The sequence below is a fragment of the Mytilus edulis genome, chromosome 3 (assembly GCF_963676685.1).
Source record: "Mytilus edulis chromosome 3, xbMytEdul2.2, whole genome shotgun sequence".
Lineage (NCBI taxonomy): Eukaryota > Metazoa > Mollusca > Bivalvia > Mytilida > Mytilidae > Mytilus > Mytilus edulis.
In genome coordinates this window covers 11,313,595-11,339,157 of record NC_092346.1, presented here as the reverse complement: position 1 = coordinate 11,339,157, position 25,563 = coordinate 11,313,595, and the positions used below count along the sequence as shown (strand labels likewise).

Below are 25,563 nucleotides of genomic sequence, written 5' to 3'. Positions count from 1 at the left end.
TATAATTATCAACATTATTGAAAAGATTTAAAACTTCTATATTGTGTCTTACTGTTTACACAATTAGGTGTATGACCTTTTATAAAAGTAGATATCATATGATGACAATCACTAACACCAGTGTTAAAATTCAGTGTTTTGAAACAAAGAGTTGTTCTTTTTGTAAGAATAACATCTACAAGTGATGGTTCATACCCTTTCTGTGTGCTTGTCTAGACTCCTTCTGGAGTTGTGCTTTCAGAGTCATGGTGCAGAAGATGAAAGAACTACACATTTTGCTATTGTTTCAAGATAATTTTTGGTCATTACTATATATGAATATTTACATTGATGTATTGGTATGTAGTGATATTTCATTGAGAACCGAAAATGAAAGTACATTATCTCCCTTTTTACGACTTCCGTTAAATTTTTGTTTCCAAGAGTCCGAACAAGATATTCGAAAGTGGATGTTGTGTGTATTAATAGATACATTTAGGCAATAATTTCTCTATATACAAATTGTTTATGAAAATATAGAGTGTAAATAGTCAGCCCAAACCGAAATTACAGATTTTATCACGATTGAAAGTAAAGACCAAAGACAGTAAAGTGAAAGTGAAAGTTGCATTTATGGAAGTCCCATTTGCATGTGAAATTTTTTGAAAAGTCACGACGTGGCGTACTAGATATTTTCAGAGATTAGTATTTTCTTTTTTCATGGATCAACCAAGTGGACAAAAAGCGTATGAGCACCAAGATGGTGGTTCTTGGAGAGGACGTGGCGACAGAAATCAGAGAGGTGGTGGTAGAGGAAGAAGCCATCATGGAGGTGGTGGTAGAGGATATGATAGAGGTGGTAACAGACCATACAACAGAGGTAATAATAGACCAGGTAATCAATGGAATAACAGAGACAATTACAGACAGGACAACAGACAGTATAACCAAGAAGACAGACCACAAAGTGGTGGATTTGGTAAACCCTCTTACCACAAGGGACCAAATGTACAACACCAGGAAGATATGGCACAAGGTCAAAACAATTTCAACGATAGGGCAAGACCTATAGACAAGAATCATGAAGATCATGTGAGAGATACTAGCCCAGACAGACAAGACAGATCAAGACCAATAGACAGAAATGATGAGGATCATACCAGGGATCCAAGTCCAGATAGAAGCTTACCTGAACACTGTATACAGGAGAATCAAGGTTCGTTTCCTGATGCTTCAACCCAAAACCAGTCACCTCAAGTCCAAAATACAGGTGCATCAGGTTCCCAAGGAAGGAACATAATCCAGCAAGATTTTAATAGTCAAAATATGGAATGGAATGCACAACAAGGCCAAGGAAAAGAATTCTACAATCAAAACCAACATGGACAAGATTACAGACACAGCAACAGAGGTAGAGATCAACAACATAATGAAAATTGGGAGGACTCACAGGGTCAGGGTAGTGATCAGAAGAATCAGCGGTATAACAGAAACCGGGATAACTATCACAATCAAAACAGAGGTCAAGAGCATCAGAGGTATGATGATCGAAGAGATGGTCGTGGTAGAGGTCAAAGATACCATGGTTATACTGAAAACAACGATAGGTACCAGCAAAGTCAGGGATATGATAGAGGTGGCTATCAACAAAATAATGACAGGAGACAGCAAGGATCATGGGTAATATTTTGTTTCATATTCTATTCTATTCATATGATTCTATTTCCTGCAGTTTTAACATGTCAGAAAATGTTTATATTTTATTATTGCAGTTTTTACACACCCTGTAATACTGTTATCAATGATTCAGATAATTACAAGGTCAAGTTTTGTACAATTATAGATTCATGATTAAACATATTATTAGTTACATCATATAAGTAAGGGCCTCACAGTTATAAAACGGTATAGTTACATCTTATGCCTTCTGAGACCTAAAAAAAAAAGATTTTGGATAAATGAGACAACACAACATAATATTAATTTAGATAGGGAGATGTTGTATGATGCTAATGAGAACTATCAAAATAAAGATATAAGAACTAAGAACTTTTTCAATGCTACAAGATGACATACGCCAGTATTAGTTTACATTTCCAAAATAACATATCTTGAAGTAACTTAACCATATCAGTTTTGGAACAAACACACACCATTTATAAATTGCCTGCAATCATGGAAATATTGATAGATAAGTTTTGACTGAAGATCTAGAAATAACTTTGAATTAAAAAACAAAGCAACAGCAACAATAACCGAACTCACTCACATTTGTCACCTCATAGCATGTTACCATGTAAACGTGCTCCATGATTTATTTTCTCTCTAACAGTGAGTGAACCTAGAGCATAACCTTACATAAATAAGATCCTGACTTTGGTTGAGTATTATATATGGGATGATATATATACTGCAGTTGTACTATTTGTGGAGTCAAATTTGCTTTGACCATGTTGACCATATAATTATATGTGAATTATGGTCACTAACAAAACGTTTCCATAGAGTTTTATCTATGATGTCATTAAAAGTACAGGTTCACAGAATTTTTACATCGTTCCCTTCAAATTCAACCCTAACTATTTCATTTTGAACAGTTGTAGGAGTTGCAGTATATATATAAAAAAAAGTTCAATAAATTTGTCTTGAATATAAATGTTATTTGTACTCGGCTCAAAACAGGATATCAATTTCTAAGCCTTGTGCAAATAAATTTTTTATTTCAAGACAATCTATATGGTCCAAGGACACAGTTATCGTCCTTTGGTTTTCGTTGTCTACGAATATAGTCCCTAGTGTAAACAGTGTATAACTTGCATGTTTTATTTAATACACTTTCCCAATTTATTTCTTAATATTAAATGCATGAAATATTAAGTAGGGGGATGTAATTACATGTTAAAAAAATTTGGGTGCTGAATCTTTATGTTAAGTAGTGATTTGGTCCAGTTCAAAAAGGTCAAATTTTATCACGTCTGAAGCTATCAAACTGAATTTTACACCCCCTTAACACAGAATTGTCCATATTTTGAGTTAGAGCTGGTAGAAGTTTCTATAATTTTGATATTATTTGTCTCACTGGTAGTACACTACACTGTAAAAATCTTTTTGAGAAAGAGCAGGTGCGATTTTTTTAATTTGAATTTATGGTCTAAAAGAAATGCACTACGAAATAACTGTGTTCTCGGGCCATATGTCATTCAGCAATATATTCATGACTGGGCATTGTGTCTTTTACAGATTTAATCAGTTAACAAAGATTTTTTTTAAATTATTATTGTCAATAATATTATAACATAATCATAGTTTATTTTAAACAATTGTTATAGGGAGAAAAATCAGACATCCAGCTATCGAAGGCTTTGTCATTTATACTGAGACATGGAGCAGAAAGACAGGGCTATAAAATGATGCCAGGTAGATTTATAGTTCACTTGTGATCAAAATCTATGTACATTTTTAAAATGAAAATAGTTCAATAAATGCAGTTTAAGCTAACTTTTTTTTATCATCATTAGATGATAGATTTTAAACATTTTGGATCAATTGTTTTATATATTAAAAATATGTACTACATCATATATTATCTTTATGCACAAAATTATACCAGTTCATTCCTGAAAATTAGTAAATTAACAGCAGAATATGAAACAATTGTTGATTTTCTGGTTCTTAGGTGGTACTGCTCTTTTTGCCCTTTTGACAATGTTTGAATCTCAAAAGAGGGGTAACCTGGCAAAAGAGACAAAACTGTTATCCCCAACACAAAACACTGAGTATACAGTCATTCCATGACCAATTCTTACATTTGAAATCTGTAAAATAACAACTTTAAAAATTCTTGCCTGAGTTACATAAAGCTGTCAATTTACCTTGAAGTGAGAATCTCTCTAAGGAATTTAATGGGAAATGTATCCTGCAAAGTGACATTACGCTGGCGGTGCTTTTTAAAAATAATTGGTTTCATTTATTTTTATACCTTTAAGTGTGAGATTGATCTCTATTATGCAGAACTCTTTTAAATGCTTTTTGATGGATTGATTTTTGGTGTTTAATGCATCTAGAAATGAAATAAAATGCTGCACTTGAAAATGATAGACATTTGATTTGTTTTTAAGGTGGTTTTCTTTATGTTGACGAAATTCTAAAAAAGCAAAACAATCTACGGGATTATGACCTTGAAGATGTGAAAAGAATTGTTGAAACAAACGACAAAAAGAGATTTCATATGGAGCCAGATAAAGAAACAGGAAAAATGAAAATCAGAGCAAACCAAGGACATAGTATTGAAGTAAGTAACCATAGAAAGCCAAGGTCATTCTGTTGAATTACATAAACAACAAGCATGTAATTAAAGTTTTATGGGATAAAGATCAATCTATAAGGTTTGTTAACTGCCTGAATGCTCTGATGTCGACTAATTTCTAAAATCAAATATGGTTACTTTTGCAAAGTCTTCAAATAAAGATATTTTGATAATTTTTTTCAACAGTTTAAAATTTCTTTATTCAAGATGTCTTTAGCATCATTTGCTAGACTTTTTACAAGATATCTATAGAAAGTAGATTAAGTTGATCTTTGATGCTTTCTAAGTATTATCCAAAACAGTCAAGATTTCTATCATCTGCTTCTTGTGGATGACTCCATCAGGCAAGATCCTATTTCTATGATGTTATACTGGTCATATCAGAATTTGATGTATGCACTAAATTAAGACGTTTCTTTCAAACATTGGAAAAGTTAAAGCAAGTGACACAGTTTATGCTTTTAAACTTAAAAAATGTTCTATCAGGAATTCAACATTTGTACATACAAAGATGCTGGTGCAGTTTCAAATTGGGAGATGTAGTTACAACAAAAATTGATACTATTGTAATTGTGTTAGTATCCTGACAAGTTTGGATAGATGTACTTTGTTTTGCCATTATTTGTCTTTTGTTAAAAAAATTCTCACCATGAACATTTCTATTTTTTCAGGTAGCGGATCTGGAATTAAAACCGTTATTGAATGCCAAGGAAGTTTCTATGGTTATTCATGGAACTTACTATAATTCCTGGGAGAAGATAAAACACACAGTAAGCAGATTATTAAATTATTTTGCCTTTGTCATGTTTGTTCTCAAATTTTTGTGCTATTTTCGCATTTCTTGATCAGTGTGAGAAAACTATTTCTCCTCAGTCAGTCACTAGTGTAATATATTTTCTTGGCAAATAACGATGTCAAATATTTTTTGTTCCTTCTGAATTTTCAATACTGAAGTCATGAAAACAGGCAACAATAAAGAAAACAATTTTTTGCAAATCTTTTAAAAGGAAGGATAAAAATCATTAGAGAAACAGATTTCACCTCTATAACTTGTGTATTATAATATTTCTCCACTAGTACTCTCAACAGTTAAATTTTAATTATTTAAAAATCTTGTTGCAGTGGTGGGAATCTATATTTCTAACATCATCTAACCTACAATACAGATACGAACCTCTTGACTACTACTTTACACTCTTGTTTTTGCTTATCAGTCCAACACAAGTGAAAATATTTTACTGAAATGATCATAGAATTGATGATAGGCATCATCACATCAAAATTGTTATGATATGCCAAATCGCTTTAGAATAAAAAAAAAATATATTACAGGGGCCAAGTAGGACATCAATCAAACATAACTCCTGTTTATATTTCATAAAAGTCAGGATGAAAAAACTTAACTACATTAAACTTGACAAACGGTTCTTTTATGTCTATATTATATACACACTGAACAAGTAAAACGAAAAATGATTTAACTTTTTAGGGTTTAAGTAGGATGGGAAGAAACCATATCCACTTCGCTGCAGGCGAACCAGGAGAAAATGGAGTCATCAGTGGTAAGTCTTTGCAGAGGCAGATTGAAGAAGGGGCCCAATGTGCCGAGTTCTCCCCCTATTGTTGAAAAAAATGGTTGATTATGTAGGGAATCACTGAAGCATCTTTAAAAGTTATTCAATGGCCTAAAATTGACAAATATATAAAATTTTTAATTAAAACAAAACTATTAAACAAATTCCAAAATGGGAGATTTTTTTGTTGCTATCTTAAAGGGGCACTAGCTATGATATATATAAAAAAATAAAGTATGATTTTATTTAGATCAATCATTAATCAAATTGGAATAATGAAATAATAATTTGCTTTTAGCAATCAATTTCCTTTAATTTTGTTGAAATAAGCGATTAAACATAATTTTTGACTGATTCACTTGCAAGTGAAAACGTCATCATCATTCTAACCGGTATTCATGTGAACTTCAAGTTAACCCCTAGCTAGAGATTGACAAAGCATGCATTGTACGTGTACTGGTTATTTAAAGAAAAAGAATGTCAACAATGAAAGTGAAACTACGGTAAATCATTTGATTACTAATTCGATGCACATAAAATCATTATTATATGGTTAAAAACAATGAGAAACATCTATTTTTAATCTATAAAATCAAATCAAACAGACCTATAAAAATGCAATTGCACGTGTTGGTTTAATCTATTTGTATCTTTATTTTTGTTTACATCGCTTATATGGTCATCTGAGGTCAAATCGATAGTTAATTAGATGGCGTCTGGACTAAAATACACACGAAACGAACCTATATATTATCTACCCCATGCTCTGTAAACTGTTTATTTTAGACTTTTGATAGTTTGGATTAATGTTTTACATTGTTATAAACCAAATATGAGAATTTGAGTCAAATCGGTTACAATGAATTTGACAGCTAGTGCCCCTTTAATCTTTGCTTCTTTCCTAAATCACAGAAATAGCTAATATAAAAAAAAAGTTGTACCATAAAAACTACCAATCATTCTTGAAAATACATAATGAGATTTATACATCCTTATCAACAGGTATAAAATCAGTCACTATTCAATGTGCATTAATTTCTCCTTTCCTGTCATAGATTTGGATCATTTGAACTGGACACAATAAGGACAGGATTTTTTAATTTGTGGGTTTACGGATCGGCTGACCCTATTTTGCTGATTTCCAGAATAAAAATAAGATTAACTTTTCATGCTTTTTTATTCCAGTCGACCCTAACAAATGCCTTATCCCTAAAAAATAACTAAAATATTCTATTTTTTATGAAATGAAATGCATTAATCACTAACAAAATTGATAACACTTTCTGTAGTGAAAAAATTAAACTTCCAGACAAATCAATTATAACTGACCTTGAAATGTCATTTGTGCAAATAATTTTGCAAAACGAAACCTGTGTTTAAAACCAATTACACAATAAGTTCCTTTCCTGTATTTGTCCTCAGTCCGTAGGATGCATCATCTGATAGAATAGACTTGTCCAAATGTGGACAGGTGGAAGACATCAAGTTAAAGTACTGAATATTAAATAATCATTTGGAATTTTCTTGTTTCATAGATATTAAAAAATTATCGGCCATTAGGATAAAAAAACGTGAATGCATGACAACAGATTATCCTGATATTCTCGTTTTTCCAGCTGACGAGTCTCAGTCTATTATGTTTTTGACACTTGTGTTGAAACTAATTTGGTACGACGTTTTTACATTTTTTTTCTTTATCAGTTTTTGTGCTTGAAGATCATAATTCTCCAAGTTTTCTGGAATTGATTAAGAGCTACGCAAATCTGTTTTTCTTGTTTGTGAAATGTCTTTGTCTGTGCACCCCCCTTTTTACAGGAAATTATTAGAATGTCATGCGATGTTTATGACAGCTGAGCAATAAAATTTCATCGAACTAAAATCTAAGAAATGATGAAAAAGTAGCATAACAAACATATTGTTAGAAAGGGGAAATATATATATATTTTGCATATTTTTCTGTCTTGAAAGATATTTTTTTTCTTTTTTTTTCCAACCAACCGCCAGACTGTTTCATGGGGAAATCCTTAAACCAACAAATTGAAAAACCCTGGTCTAAGTAAAAACTGATTATATATAAGCATGGGTTCGAATCCCGGCGAGGGAAGAACCAAAAATTTGCGTTGATGTTTAGACGAGTTGTAATATATATATATATATAACTCAGAAAAAATTGTAAAAAAAGAATATTAAGTATTAAATACAAAATTCAATAAGCATTTCAGATAACAAACATCTTCATCAGTATCAGAAAATAGATGAAAGTTTTTTATGTTCCACCTAGGGCATTTTGTTTTTCAGTCTGTGCATCTGTTCCTCTCTCCGTCCGACCGTCTGTCTGTTAGCTATAGGTTACCGTTTTTGATGAGGTTAACCAATCAACTTGAAACTTAGTACCCATGTTCACTATGAAATGATTTTTCTAATTTTAATGCCAAATAAGAGTTTTGACCCAACTTCATGGTTCACTGAACATAGAAAATGAAATGTGAGTGGAGAATCTGTGTACATGTACTATGAACACATTCTTGTTTCTAAATTAATTTTTTCACTGACCTAATTTTTTTACAGGAATGAGACAATCATGTGAAGTTATGATATTTATTAACCTGGAGGCGGCTTTAGCAGGTAAGAGACCATCCAGAATTTCTACCAGAAGTTCTGTAAAATGGTTACTACTGTGGGTTCATTAATATTCATTGGATACTAATTTTCATGGATTCCGTTGGAACAGGTGAACCACGAATTTGAATTTAAATTTAATGACCTACACATTTTTAAGGAATATATGCAGACTTTGCAAAAACCACGAAATTGAATATCCAAGACTATGAAAGTTATCCTCTAACCTTGAAAACTGGTACCCACGAAAATAATTGAATCCGCAGTATATGATTTTTTTTTTTTTTTTATGTTTTTATTAATGTAAAACATGTATCATGATAAGATTTCATTAGAAAGAGGCATGTTGTTCTAGAAAAAAGCATAATTTGCAGGGGTTGACTTTTTACTTCTATAAAGTGATTGAGATCTTTATTAAAGATGATGATTTCCAATTAATTTTTTTTTACAGTTTTATAATTACAAAATTTGAGAAGTTAAAGGCATACAAATTAATTTTAAATGTATAAAATGCCTACACAGAAAGTCTGAAATGTGAGTCATACGTATTGCATTTTTTGGTGGCAACTGCATCAACAATTGTCAAGTTCTCTGCTAGAGTCAGTTTGATAGGAACTGTTTGTGATAGATCAATAATATTTTCTATAACATTACATTACTGCTAGTTTATCAACCACTTTAAGGCCCTGCTCCTAGTTCATGATCCAGTGACTTTGAATTCATTAGCAATGTTGCTGTCCAATAGATTGTCTTTTCATGAATTTTTCTACAGAATATCGCGAGACCTTATCTATGTCAACAGTTTATTATTGAATGATCAGTTTGTAAATTTTACAATACATTTTACATTGACCATGGATACATTATTAACAATTTAGTATTTTGTCAAATAAATTGTTCACCCATATTTCAATTTCAAATGGTTGGTTTTGTTAAAGTTATAAAGAACAATTTATTTATTTTAGATGGATTCAAGTTTTTCCGGTCAGCTAATAATGTGATACTTTGCGCTGGAAATGAAGATGGAGTTATTCCCCCTAAATACTTTGTAGAAGCAGTACAGAGGAACCCAAGTAAGTTATATTACAGTACTTGGTGAGAGAAAAAAAGTGCACCCCTATGTAAACATGCATCTGTTGTTTTTTTGTTATTGTTTCGGGCACTTAAACAATATATCAAGTATCTGAAAGCACTTGACAACATTCTGATGGTTTAAAAATCCAGTTATATTTTTTTTCCACGCTTGTCCTGGATCACAGAAAAAACACATACATAAGGCACACCTGAGTATAACACGTGAGGACAAAGGGCTTATAAAGCCTTATTTTTGAATTTAATGGTGTAAATTTAGTTTGAATTCAAAATGGTGTCTTATTCTTTAGTTATTAAAAACTTTTTAAAAGGAATAGAATAAAAAAACTCGGTTTGGACATTTTTACTGCAATTAAAAAATCACCATCTTACAACAATGATAAAATGTATAGAATATTTTGGTAATTTTTTTGCAATAGCCTTCCTTGAAATTGAATTTAGAAAAATAAATTGTAAGTACGCTGAAGTTACATACTACCTACCTAAAAGTCAGTGACTCAAATCTGTGTATTCTTTTTTTCTATCAGGACAGAGATTAGAGTTTGATCAGAATGTAAAAGTAGTAAAAGTACCTATCGGTGGTGCAAGTTTGATACAGGATAAAAAAGGAAAGAAGAATAAAAACAAGAAAAGCAAAGGAGATAGAGAGAAAGAAGAAGGAACAGAAATACAGAAAAAGAAAGATAAGACAGAAATAGACGAGACTGCAGTGGAAGATACAGCACAAATGTTTGACGAAAAGATGGAAGTGGATGAACCAAGTGGATCTAAGGCTGTGGATGTTCCAAAGAAGTCTGAGGCTCAGAATATGAAAGCACCAAGTGGATCTGGGGCTCTGGGTAAACTCAAAGATGATTATACTACAACTCCCACTCCTCCTAATAGCTGGGATGATGAAGATAAGTTTGTTGATGCTGTACAGGATCAGGAACCGGAGGAGGAATTTGAGGATGCTAAAGGAGGTCCAGATAGTTTAGATGTAAAGGTAGAATCATGTAAGTAAAATTATTTAAGTAAAATTGTATAGTTTATTTGTTTGAATTGCTATTTTTTAAAGAAGATTATTTAGATATTCAGATAATTCATAAAGAAAGATCTTTAGTCCAAACTAATGTTATTATTTGTGGTTCTAAGCAAAAGAAGCCTACAAGAAGTTGAAACAAAATATATTTTGAATTTTCTTCAGTTTTTTCAAATTTTGTTTATATTTTAGTTCCATTGTATTTTGTTGGAATCAAATTTTTTTATACCACAAATTTAAATGTTCAAAGAAGTACATATTTTCTATAGATATAGGAAGATGTGGTGTGAGTGCCAATGAGACAACTCTCCATACAAATAACAATTTAAAAAGTAAACCATTATAGGTTAAAGTACGGCCGTCAACACGGAGCCTTGGCTCACACCGAACAACAAGCTATAAAGGGCCTCAAAATTACTAGTGTAAAACCATTCAAACGGGAAAACCAACGGTCTAATCTATATAAACAAAACGAGAAACGAGAAACACGTATATATTACATAAACAAACGACAACTACTGTACATCAGATTCCTATAGGAGTTTATAAATACCTTGTCCAAAACCATGAAAACAAATATTCACGAAAATACAATATTTCCAACATCAACAAAAATTAGTGGTTTCCATGAAAATAACTACAGCAATTATAATTATTCATTAACCATATAGTTACACAAAGATAATTTACACTAAAATTGTGCACATTTAGAGGTTACCTATGTAAAGCAAGAATTAACCATTTCTTAAAAGAAAACACAGCTTATAAATTTTTACAATTCTTTATCATCTGTTAATTATTCTTGCAGAAATAACCTATTGATAATTATGTAATTATCATTTTAGATCAAAATAAAAACAAAATCCTATATTCTCATACTTTTTTTAAGAGCCAGATTGTTTTTATTTTGATCTCTTACCATTTTTTTTAATTTTTTTTGCAAGAGGTTCCAACCAAAATTGAAAAATAATTGAAAAAAAAATCTTTATTAAACTTTAAACAGATGACGAAACAATTACAATAGATGACCCAGATAACAGTATCAGTGCTGTAGACTACCTGAGAGAGAGAGACGTTGTGGCTGTTCACGTTGAAGTGTCAGAAGATGGCTTAAGGAGAATAGCTTGTGTTACTGGAGATAAATCTTTTATCTTTGATGTTGAAAACAATTCAGACTTACTGACGTTGGGCAAAGTAGCAGAGTTTTTCAATTTGACAAAGGAACCAACCAAAGTGAGGATATATTTCTGTTTTCTGTTTGTATTATAAGTACAACATCACTACTAACTATAAATGGATTACATTAATGAATATATTTACAATCAAGAATCAGTAATAAATTAATGGGAAAATGTTATGAATTTACAATATATCTGAGGCGGATTAAGAGTGGGGCTCATGTCCCCATTTTGTCAGAAATATAAATTATTTAAATATTTGGTTGATTATTTAGGGAATGACTAGATCGAGCTACCTCTTATGGCAGTTAGTACCCCAATTTATGAAAATTTCTGGATCTGCCACTCAAGTTTCAAGTACAAGTAGAGGCAACATTTTGAGACTTAGCTTACTATAAAAGTATGTAAGATTTAGAGTTTGTGTAAAAGTAAAAGGCAAAGGAAGTATGTCAGCTGATCCATAGGGTTTTAGTTTAAGAAAATCTCTGTAAATGCCATGTAAGTTAGCCATACATATCATATTTTTTCAGGTGTTCCATGGATTAGATTCCAAGACATGTGCTGTATTATTTTACAAATATGAAATTATACTGGATGGAACTAAAATATATGATCTCAAGGTTTGTCTTTTTTTTCTTTGCTTGTAATCATATTTTTATTTCTTGAATACTTTTGTGAAATTGTTCAGAATGCCACAAGAAATGAAGCTTCAAGGTTTACATATGATCTATTTTACTTAGTTATAAAATTGTCACAACTAACTAAAATCATAATAAACTCATAAAACAATCATTTATGCTTACATTTGCATTCAATTATTGATAATTTAAGAAGATAATTTCATTTCTTTTTGAATTTTAAATCAAATAATACTGTGGATTCATTATTATACGTTGGATACCAATTTTCGTGGATTTCGTTGGTTTAAACTTTAGGTTAACCACAAAATTAAATGTTCAAAGAATGACAAATTTCCTTTAGGCTTGTATGCAAACTTTGACAAAACCACGAAATTTAATATCAACCACCACAAAGTTTTCCATGATCTACAAAAATTAGAACCCACGAAAATAATTGAATCAACAGTAGGTAAGACAAATTTGATTCTTATTTATTAAGGGTACAGAAGTTGACTGTCATTTGCAAATGCTCTATTTCTTTACTTACAACTGATAAAGTAGAAAATACATGTTGAAGAATTGAACATGCAAATTGACTTACAATAAATGAAGACATTTTATATCTTGTATTTTTTTGCAGATTGCCTATGATATGATGATGGAAGGAAATTTTGGTGATATCACTAAATTGAAGAAGACTGGATTCAGTCCTGACTGTATCCCTGTTGACAAAGATAATGTTACTGCTGTTTGTTTGCCCTACCTAAAGGCTTATCAGTATTTCTCCTCTAAGTAAGTCTATCCTTGTAATGGTTATTTTTAAATCTGATGATTTATATTCCATCACTCAAAAATGTTTTTCATTTTATGTTATGAGCTTAATTTTATGACCTAAATTGTTGAACCGCTCTACTCTATCTGTCTGTCCGTCTGTCTAAAATAAAATTGTCTTTTCTTATATATATGAGAGGGAATGATTAAATACTTGGTTTGCAGCTTTATAATGTTGAGTGAGTAATCAATTTTTAATATTCCATGTATCTATTTCCTGTTTGTAAATAGTTTGAAATTTTACAATACTAATTTTACAAGTGAAATTCAGTTAAATTTTTCTTGGCACCAGTAAAAGGTAGAGATGAGTTATTCTTCTGTATAAATATTACAATAATCGGCATTCAAGGGTCCCTATATTTTAGAGGTAGGGTTCATTCATGGTAATGGTTAGGTAAGGGGATGTTTCAGGTTAGGGTTATGTTTTATGGTTAGGGCTAGTGTTATAGTTAGGTATTTAGATTTTAGGTTTATGATAGTTTGGAAATGCTCTATAAGAGTTTGGTGGTTTTTGTCAAAAATAAAAGTGGCCGCATCCGTGTTCATCCTCAACCTTTATATATGTTATGTATTATCATAAAATACAACTTACAATTTAATATTAAGGATGAACATGAATGCGGCCACTTTCGTTTTACACGAAAACCGTCTAAAATTTAACTAAAATGCTAGAATTGTGAAGATTTTAGTAATTTAGCATGACTTAATGGTGCTAGTACCCGATATATGTGCATTGTATTGTCAAAATCAACCCAAATCTATGTAGCAGAAGCATTCTACTGTCCAATGAATAACTAAAAGTTTACATTTTAACAATTTTGTAAAACTGCTATATTTTGGGACCAAAAAGGGGTCTTACTGGACCTACTCCTTTTGTCTCACACTACACAGTCAACTGGTAGACTGGTAGACAGTCTTATAGGTCCAGTATAATGACATGAGTAGTGTGAGGTTACGCTTCCGAAACACTGACTGCTTTTACAAAATTTCCAAACAATATTTATACTAAAATCCGGGAATGTCCGGAGAGCCGACAACCTTGCTTCGGAAGTTGATCACTTATATAGGTACACCAAATGAAAAAGGATGGTGCCAGAATACACATGTTTTTGTTTTTTAACCCTTTATTTCTATTTGTATTTCAGAGAAGTGAATAGGGAATTAAAAGATTACAAGAAACAACTGTTTCAAATGGTCAATGCTAATATGAAAAAAGAGGATGTGAAAAAGCTTAAAGATAGAAAGAAAAAAGAGTTAAAAGCTGCCAGTGAAGCACAGAGCAAAGCCCCTGCACAAAAAACATCCAAGTCAAAGAAGCAAAAAGGGGGTCAATGATTACAAGACAATTTAGGCTTAAAAAAATGAGGAAACTTTAGATATAATTATTTGCTGTGAATTCAAAAATTCCTGTGTAAATATATTATGTGTCTTTTTGGACAAATATGTGCCAATTTAAAAAAAATGTAACATACAAATATAGAACTCTTGTTAATGCAATACTAGTCTCATAGCTTTTCTTGCAGTAATATACATGATGAAATTTCTGAACTTATATTTGTAGCTGTTTTCTTGAAGAGGTTTAAAAAGGTTGACTTTTATTTTATAAAATTTGATTCATAATAGTGCTGTAACTAAAGTGCTTTGTACATAAAAATTCTAACTACTTAGAAACTGTTTTAAACATAATGCTTACATGAAAATTCATTTAGCTTACATGAAAATTAAAGTTAAGGTGGTACCTAACACTACAGGGAGATAACTCTGTAAAATCAGCTGAATGTTTTAATTACGTTGCGTTGTTAAGAGAATATTAAGCTTCTCAATGATCAAAATTAGTGTTTGTCAAACTGCTATATAACCAGTGTAATTTTCCTGAAAAAATGGTTGGTTCAAATTTTTTGAAATTTTTATATTTTTGTCAAAGGGTCAAAGTAAATACTTTGTCAAAATTTTATGAAAATTAAACGAGCCAAATTAATTTTAGTGAAAGTGTTAGGTACCACCTTTTAATGTTGCTGTAAATATATTGCTTTCATTAAATTTCATGCTGCTAAAACATGAAAAACAGATCAAACTGGAAGTTCCCAAGTGATCTCTTCCAACTATGAGCATATTTTAAAAATAGGTTACAGGGGAGATAATCCAGACATTTTGCTTTATCTTTTACCGTTAGTATAAATATGTTAGGAAATACTTAAATTACAATTATTTTTAGATTAGAAGTATGCTGTTTGTAGATATTAAACCTTATATGCAATACTTACACATTATGGATTCATATCTAAACAAGTATTTTTTTCTTTTATTTATTGATTTGTTCCCCTAACAGAGGCTTGGGTCTAAAATGTATTAAAAAATTAACAACTTTGCGAAATAAGAGTTAATGCTGTCTATTTTCATACAACAGTGCTATTTTATGTTTAAAATGTTACATTTTAATATATTTCAATGCCATTATATGCTTGTAAATTGAGATCTCTGAAATCCTACGACGGAATCATCACCCATCAAATATTAAAATATACCTGTAACCTGTATATAGTCATTTTTGTGATATCATAGAATGCATATCTGTCTTAGTCTCAGTTTTTCTTGAAAGCAATGTACATTTCAAATATTTCAGTTTCACATTTAATACAAATACTAGTAGTAATATCTGTGGATAGGCTTTGAAGAAGGAGTAAAAAGCTACATTTTGGCTGGCTATAATGTATAAGTTTAATGCGAAGGAAAAATTGATTGAAAATCTCAATGCTTAGGAACTTCAGTGGTATTCTGTATATATATATTCAACTTGTAACTTATTTTTATAGTGAAATATACATTTGGCAGCTCTTATGTATAACATAGCCAGTAATTGAGTAAGGAAGGCATATACATTTTATAATTCATTTATAATTGCATTGATTTGGTACAAAACATAGAAATATTGTCATTTTGTATAATGCAGTGATGCAGGTAGATTGATTTAAGTTTCCTTTGTCCTTTGTATGTTTGTTTGAGTTATTGTGAATTTAAAATTTTGATTTCTTCCACATATTCAAATCAAAGGTAATAGCAAAGTAACTGCCCCTGGACATGTAAATATGAATGTTTGAATAAACCAAAAATTGTATTCCAAGTAAATTATAATTTTTGACATTACATTTTATTTTACTTTAAAGCAGCTGCTTTTGAAATATTAGGTGTAAATGCAATTTTAAATCTGAGGGCTTGTTATATGAATTCAATATGTTTCACAAGAACAACATTTATTTCAAATTCTGTAAATGCATAAAAAATAGAGGTTAAATAGGATTTTATTTCAATATGACTCCATACCCAACTCAAGCCCATGTTGGGGAAACCTTGAAATTTGAGATAAAACCCTGATATAGCATATACTTGTAAAAGTTCACTTTGTTATAAACTTGTGTACTAAGTTTCAAATTGATATTGTAACAATTTCATGGCAAGCCCTATAATCTTGTTTAGTAAAATTGGAACTGTTACGTGTATTTAACTTGAAACAGGACAAATGACCAGGCTGATACACGAACAGGAAAACATATTGCTCTCTGACTAACATAGGCTGGGGTGTATAAAATATAACCACATTGAACTGCCCAGTTGTAAGAGAATAAGTTGATATATTACGAGTTTGAGTATTTTAACTATCATTATAGTATTATGCTTCATATGGGATTTCATTGGTGTTGTGACCATTTAATTCTTGTTTTTGTATAGTTTTTTATTATCACTTTTCTCAAATTTTGCTTTCACAATTTTTGTGATAATTTTCCATATCAAGATACTCCCTCTCATATTCAAAACCATCTACAATTATTTTTTGTTTTGCTTCTCACAGTCTCACCAGAAATATTTATTTTAAAATATCCTTTTAAAGTCTACAACAATGTAAGATAAAAGTCTCTTTGTATTTTGAATAAAAAAATGAACTAAAACCATAGCAACTAGGCATGCTTTTGAAATTTTTCAAAATTATAGAGGGCAAAAAATTTCCACTCATTTTGTAGTCATATTTTCTATGCCCTGATATATCATTAGTGTTTTAAGTCTTTTCATGCAATGTTAGCAATATTAGTTGTGAAATTCATTGCTTACTGATACTTCTTAGTAGAACAGTCATGTCTTTTATGTAAGTACGATGCCTAGAAGTGTTTTGAAATCAAATTAATTTTTAAGGGGTACATTCTCTTCACAATCAGTCTAACTTTCATTACTGTAATACCAATTTAGAAAAAAAATAATGTTTCCATTGTATTCAATTTGTGACCATCAAACTAGTGATTGATGCTTGTAAATAAACAAAAACATTACATTCTTGTCATAAAAAATTGAATTGATTAAACTTATGTGCAGAAACAGAAATTAAAATGGTTAAGTTATGTTATTAATGTGTCTTGGGCTGCATTCACACTGAGGCTTAAACAATTTTTCAAACATAAAGTATAAGTTATCAACCTGTAAATTTTTGAAACTGTAAAATCAATTTTAAATTTTGAATTGAGCTCATTTCAAACACTACTTTTTATTTTTGTCTCGCCTGTCTGGAAGTAATCTTTAGGGTGCTGTTTTTAAAGTTGAAGGCACCAACAAATAATAAATTTTATGAAAAGGTTAATTAGACCAAACATAGATCTTTATTTTAAATAGTTTATAATATACAAAGACATATACATTTATATGTGTGTACACAAAACATGTTACACATAGGCAGTGTAAATGCAGTCTTGGTTAAAGTTCATTAATGTTTGGCATTTTAAATGCTTGTTATATTCAAAATAGAATTACATTTGTAGTTTTGTGATTAGATGTGTTTTAAACATGTCTAAATCATTGTTAGTTATAAGAGTTTTTTTCTTTCCAATTTTGATAATTAGTACCGTATTAAAACATGTCTATAATGAGGTTTTATAGCTTAATAAAAATTTCCAACAATGAATCAAATTATTATTCCGACTAATTGATAGTTATCAGGAACAGTAATTTTATACACTGAGGATGAAACACACCTAATCCTTCACTTCCCACAAGTGAAAAGGAACCTCGGTGGCCAAGTGGTCTAAGTAGTCAAACTGCTGTATAACTTGACAGTCAATACTCATAATGAGGTTGTAAGTTTGAAATTCGCATGGGCCAGGTGCACTAAGTCAGTCTTCACTACGAGTGGCAGCCCAGGCTGGTAAAATTGCTCTCAGGCCTGTAAAAATCAGACCTACTGGCCAACAGAATCTAACTAAAAATTTTCAAAAATTGAGCTGCAGGCCTGTAGATTTAGCAGTTCAGCTTGAAGACTGGCACTTGACTCAAATTTTAATTGACTAAGATTGTCATTTTTCATACCCGAGGACTTCTACAGAACATTTTTGTGTACATATAGCAATATGGCAAGTGAAGACTTTGCTGTATATTGTATACATATAAGAACCAAACTGTAAGGCCTTCCAAAGAAGCAAAATCCATACCATATAGTCAGCTATAACAGCCCCATCATGAAAAAATGTAAAAACATTCAAACAAGAAATTTAATGGCTTCATTTCTGCAAAACCAAAACACAAATATAACGGACAGCAACCACTGAAGTATAGGCTCCTGACATGGGACAGGTACCTATCTTTTTTTATTTGAAAGTCACTCGTCTTTTGTAGAGGAAATATTTGCCTGGTGTACAAAATGAAGAAGCCTAGTATCTTTGATGAGTTTGTAGATGGTAGTACAACCTCTGCAAAAGTTGTCCATATGACTGAATCAATTAATCAAGTATTTATTCCTATAAAAGCTTTCTTTAAATTGCAGCTTCTGTATCATTTAGCTACCAGTGGAGCCTTTATCAAGAAAATGCAGAATATATGTTCCCCAACCATACAAAACTTCATGGATAGTCATGTTAGTTGAAAAAGAAATAGTAGTAGAATGTATATTTTCACTTGTGGAATAACTGTGGATTCATTAATTTTTGTTGGTACCAATAATCATGGATTAAAGAAAAAGTGCATTTTTGTAGATTCTTAATTTTATAGTTTTCCCAAAGTCTGCAAGTATTCAATTCTATTTTGATTGTTTGTTGAAGATTTAAATTTGTAGTTACCTTTACCCATGAAATCCAGGAAAAGTATCCCATGAATGAAAACAAATCCACGACCATGGTATACTGACAAAAAAGGTTGAAACATGTTCTTGCATCAATAGTCAAAACAGTCTGTATTTTCTCGTTTTGTTGAAGACCCATTGATGGCATTGGGCTGTTTTTGCTCTTTGGACAGTTATTGTCTCCTTTGACACATTCCCCTTTTCAATTCTCAATTTCATTTTTCATTTGATATATTTAAGTTCCTTCTGTTCCAGTTTTTAATGGATTTTGCAAGAGAATATCAACTACAAAATCAACAAAATAATTTATTTAAAACATTACTTTATAAATCATGGCACAAGAATATATATTGAACAAGGTTAGCACAGATATTCATCTAATATCCACTATCAAGTTTTCTCTACTTCATTAACATTACTGCAAATGGCCAAAAATGACTTGGAATGTCTTGCAGTAAAACATTTTCAATCTTCAAAATTGATAGTGAAGGTCACAAAAAATGTTCCTTCATCCAAGCATATCTTGGATGTGCAGGATGAAGGTCATTCTTAGAATATGAGCCTGAGGCTCGAAAGTAATAAATTAGCTTAACTTCTCTATGAGGGGTGAAGCTTACATGTAATATCTCTGTTTAAAGAAACAAACTATAACCACATAGCTGGCCAGTGACCTTGACCCTAGTATATAAGCACCTGTTCCATAATAACTTGTCATAATTTAAAGCAAGTTTGTGTCGACCAAATATAAAACCCATTGGAAAAAGGGTGGGTCTCAGACTGATAATCCATAGGGTGGGAATTAATTACTTTCGAGCCTCAGGCTCATATTCTAAGAATGACCTTCATCCTGCACATCCAAGATATGCTTGGATGAAGGAACATTCTTATTCATATTTCGCCTTCGGTCTCAAGTAATAAATTAGCTTGTTTAAAGTGTAGACACAAACTAAAAACAATTTTTATAAATGCCAACATTTAATAAAGCATAGAAATCACAAGATCATCCAGTAACTACAACTGAAGAAAAGTGTTTTAGTACTGATATTATTCACTTTCCCTTTTATAGAACTTATAAAAAGTTTTATCATATGTCCAGACTAAGCTGTTGCCATAATGTCTTTAATAGAACATCCTGAAGCTAAATGCACTTATGAAGAAGTTCCTCTAAATGAGTAAACATTAAAACCTCAGCTAAAATTAGAACTCTCTCTAACTATCTAAACTTTACGAAAAGACTTAGATGAATTCTCTCACATATTTTGTACACAAAACATGATAAATCATTGTCTTAACAACACAAAGTTTTGGTTTATCAAAACCCTTGATCACCTCATTAATAGGTAGACTAACTAACAGATCTAGTATTTTTCAAAAACTCATGTATATGAAAAAATAAAGTGCCATGTCTCTGAATGAAAAACAGAGAATAAATCTACAGCTGATAAAGATTGTACTTTGGCAGTTTTAGTCAAGGCAAATAAAGACACAAGTATAAAAGACAGTCTTCAATGTAAAATCCTCTAATGAATATAAAGAACTTAAAAAGATAGCACTAAATTCATCTCCACAGTGAAAGAGTATCTAACTCTTCAATTGCAGATTCAGGCTTAAGCAACCTTTCACATATGCATGTAGTAAACAAACAAATTTAGTAACATCTACTTCTTAAAGGATCAAGTCTGTTTCAACATAAAACAAGTAAAATTCACATTAAACATGCTGAATATGAAAAGCTTGTGTTTTACAAAAAAAATTTAATAATCAATAACATCCTTTTTAGATGGTGATAAGGAATTGGTTCTCTTTGAACACACCAAATAATGAAATTTCTCAAAAAATATTGATAATGCTTGATCATAGATGTATGATCTCCAAGATTAAGTGTAAATATATTTTACAAATGATTCTGAAATCTCCTGTTTATATTAAAGTGATTTAAGAGATAACTGTATTGTATTTGAAGCTTTAAGGACGTCCATCGGTAGTTTTACTGTCGCAAATTTAGTTTACCTGGCGACGCGGAGCGGAGACAGGTAAACGGGTATTTGCGACAGTAAAACTACCGATGGACGTCCGCAAAGATTCAAATACAATACAGTTATCTCTATTCTAATGCAAAACAAGTTTATAATTAAATTTCAATCATTATTTCAGTGTAAAATGTTCATTAAAAAAAATTCTGCGAAAAGATGTTATGTTCTTTGGTCCCTACACTAGGTGACGTCATAGATATGCTTCCGGCGTCAAACATAAACACCGGCCGTTTTCTGGCTTCTGTGCCACTTCAGAATGTAATAAAATTAGATAAAAAGAAGATTTTTAGGCGCAACAAGTGAGTTTTTTGTTTATTATTGTAGAAATAACATGTCAATACATTCCGAAATTCAAAATGTCGGCTTCCTTAGTTACAGACAAGGAGATAGAGAATTTTACGCTTGCTGTTATCCAATCAGAACAATTGTTACAAAATAATTGCATTAGAATTCTGAATATAATACACACGTTTTTACCCTACCGCACAATCAACCCTTCAGGTGTTGGTTCACTTATATTTTTTACAATAGTGAATACACAGTTAAATCAAATCTCTTCCTGACGGAAAGGCATTCTTCAGGTATGTAACATTGTTACTAACTTTTATGTTTAGCAGAACTTTTAACTGTCAAATAAATTAAAATTGGTATTAGCAAAGAAAACCAACTCTGAGCAGACCAAAAGGAATAATCAAAAGAGCCTTCTGAACTTTATCACTAATAATTTCCTTTATAATTATCCCCAACAATGAAAAAGATGGGAAAATATAAGGTCTTAAATCTGACCATGAAAAGTACAAACATCTCTGAAAGGAGCTTGTTGGTCAAAAGACAACTAATCAATTATCTACAGATTTGAAAATGAAAACGTGATAACAACAAAACAAATATATCTTCTTTCAATTGCCATCCTGTTGAATCTGTAAATTTTTTAGACATATGATAAGCATCAAAATTTTCTTACCAGGAATATAAAGAGCTGTGATAAAAATGTTCTTTCTTGAACACCAAGCCCAAATAATGAAATATTTGTAGTACCGGTAAGCATGTTTTAAAAGTGACAAAGAGGTTATACCTCCTATTGCATAATAAATGCTACTGAAATTGTATTTTCTGATTGTATAACTCTCTGTGACTAAAAACTTCTCTCCAAAAGAAAAATATAGCCAACAATTCTAAGAAATCTATATGAAATGAGCCCATGTTCTTAAAGAAGCTCCATCTACCAACAGAAAAATTTTCTTCAAATTTGGATCCCAAATCCTTCTAATGAGGCATCTGGTCCAATCCAAAAACTTATTTGGATGGTTCTAAAAATCAATTCTTAATTTCTGATTTAAATTGTTAAAAATTTCACCTATAGATTGATGATAATAAACACTGTAACAACTATACAGTGTTTCAACATTATTTCTCACCATGTTTCTGCAACATTCCCACAGATACTGCATTGAAAGCATGTGACACAAGACCAATATATGATGCAAATCATCTATAATACAGTTACACAATTCTATTTAAGAAGAATTTCCCAAGGGAGATAATTTTACCATTTCTCATCTGTCAGAAAAAACTTAAATAGCTCAGTATCAATAATGAGACAAAGGAAAACAATGTGCTTCCAAGGAATGAGTACCAACTTCTCAAAATTTATTCCGAAGCACAGCTTATCAAGCATTTGCACCACTTCTTCTGTATTCACAATACAACCATCTAAATTCTGATCCATAATAAAAGAATCATCAATGTATAAACTATAGCATGTATATACTTAATTCAAGTGACATTATTTCATAAAAATACATAGACAGGTTTTAAAACCTTAGTAAAAACTCTTGATGCAGAAGCCAATCCAAAACAAAGAACATAAATATCATATCAATGTCCTTTCCACATGAATCAGGAAATTGTGATATAATCAAAATGATACTTAAATATGCATCTGTGAGATCTATAGATGTTAGCTCTCTCTCTCTATATATATATAGATAATCATCCCTAAGAATTACATCTAAACAAAAGATAAATGGTCCTGCTCCAAATGCTGATTAGCCACAAGCTAAGTTTGTTTGAATTTTTCAAATAGGTAACAGGCCTTGAAGACCCATCTTTCTCAGGAACTAAGAAAATATAGGAAATAAACTGATTTTCCAATGATCGATCAACCTCTTAAATAGCTCCCTTAGCTATCAATTTTTGGACTTCTGAAATTATTTCATCCTTATGAAAGGTGAAATGTATTTTATTCAAATATGTGGTACATCATTAAAAATAATTTTATAACCATTTCTTATTAAATCTAATATCAATATATCATTAGTAACATTTTCCAAATCATAATATTTTTAAAGTTATCTACTGTATATAGCAACTGGTTGAGAAATGTGACCCCTCTGAGATTCTCTGTTCCCTTTTGGGAAACCTCTCCCTCTCAATGAAGGGAATTGCCTACTAGTATACGCCCTGTTGACCAACAGAGCCTCCGCAGTTAAAAGACTGATATTGCCTTTCCCATAACAGCTGGGAGTAAAAAATTTTTGCTAGACCTGGAACCTCTTCCAAGGAATCTAGAATTTGCTTTAGAATCTTTGTATAATCACCAAGTTTGCTTCATGCAATCATAACTAAAAACGTGATAAATCAACTATCACATCAGAATTACAAATAAGTTTTATCAACTAGATATTTCTGAGCATCTCCTATGCGTTTAAATAGAAACCCATGGTCAAACAAACAAATAGAATTTTACAATAAAATCCTCAACAATAGGGGTGATGATCAACCCCTTAATAAAGTATCTCTGGGTTTCCTGCATCTTTGAAACCACATAGTGGGCCTGTCTAGGCAGTGCCATTTCAATCTTGTTATTTATCCTAGACACACTAGGATTCTCACAGTTCTCAGGGTGATAGCATTACTCCTCTATGAACTTGATATTTTCCTGATTTGATATTTACTGACATGGTAGTATTATTTTAACAGTCACAGAAGTCCAGAAGAAAACTTAGACACAGCTTTCTGCCTTTTTAAACAATTTTGGGATTTTCCAAGCAAAATCATGATTAAACTGTTCAACAAACAGGATGAGACAATGGACCATTAATCTCACTAAGAGAAGCCTTAAAGGCTTCTGAAAACCTTAATGCAGGATCAAAAGACGTATCAAAATTCAGTTCCGGCTGGACTATCATCAGCCATGGCACAAACTCCAAAAGGAGGTACATGAACAGTATCATTACAGTAGTTCAGATCAAAATTAGAACTAAATCTTCATTAAAGTAAGCCTCTAATGGCAAAATTCGAATAAAGCAGCAGGTTTCTCTACAAACTCTGCTTGAGTTGAAGGCAGAGAAACTGTCTCAAACCTCATGATTCATACATGTTCTTTACTACATTAATAATAATGAGTCAATGCATCAATATGTATACATGCCTATCTTAAATCTCAACAGCACTATCTTGAGAAAAATTCACAAATCAAGGAGATTTTGAAGCTATACAAGTAGCACTAGATTTAAAAACTTACTTTTGACTCGTTCTGTTGCTTTGTCAATTATTTCCAACTGCAATGCCATGATCTTTTATAAAACTACTAGGTTTTATAACTGTTTAAGAAGAGGATTTATTCAAAATACCTCTTGTTTTCCTATTAAATTTATAATCTTTAATTTCTAAAACAACTCAGAGGTGATGAAAATCATAGCCATCACCCTTGTAAGTGTAAACATAATTCTAAACATCTTGCAAAAGCAATACATTTGCATAATCAAATTCAGCCATTGTAATAAAATAATGTGTACCTGTGCAGGTAAAACACGTGTAAATTCTGAAGAGTACTCACGACCTTCAGGTGAATAGAAATACTTTTAAATATCTACCTGTTTAACAAACGGGAGTATGAAATAAGTAACAAATGTGCTGCCTGTACATCGTACTAAGGCAAAAACTTAATGAATATATAAAATTGTCATACATCGTAGACAATAAAAATTTTAATTAATTTCCATCGACACTTGTCATACATCGTAGACAAGAAATTTTTAAATTCATTTCCATCAACACTTGTCATACATCGTAGACAATTGAGGAATTATTATTTCTAATTAACAAAATAACATTAGAACTTGTCGTACATCGTAGACAAGTTAAATGTAACTTTAGTAACTTTCCCCTAAATCTTAGATAAAAATAAAATAACTAAAAAGAATTCAAGTGA

The 25,563-nt window shown here is 31.1% G+C and overlaps 1 protein-coding gene across 1 annotated transcript; it reads left to right on the top strand.

Moving 5' to 3' along the window:
- Nucleotides 1–377: 377 nt before the first annotated feature.
- On the top strand, nucleotides 378–14,555 carry LOC139515036 (uncharacterized). Its single transcript, XM_071304596.1, has 12 exons — nucleotides 378–1,659; nucleotides 3,309–3,396; nucleotides 4,098–4,270; nucleotides 4,957–5,055; nucleotides 5,775–5,847; nucleotides 8,428–8,484; nucleotides 9,444–9,551; nucleotides 10,098–10,565; nucleotides 11,595–11,824; nucleotides 12,300–12,389; nucleotides 13,030–13,181; nucleotides 14,366–14,555. The coding sequence occupies exons 1-12, from the start codon at nucleotides 700–702 to the stop codon at nucleotides 14,553–14,555; spliced, it is 2,688 nt and encodes an 895-aa protein (XP_071160697.1). The 5' UTR covers nucleotides 378–699.
- Nucleotides 14,556–25,563: the final 11,008 nt, after the last annotated feature.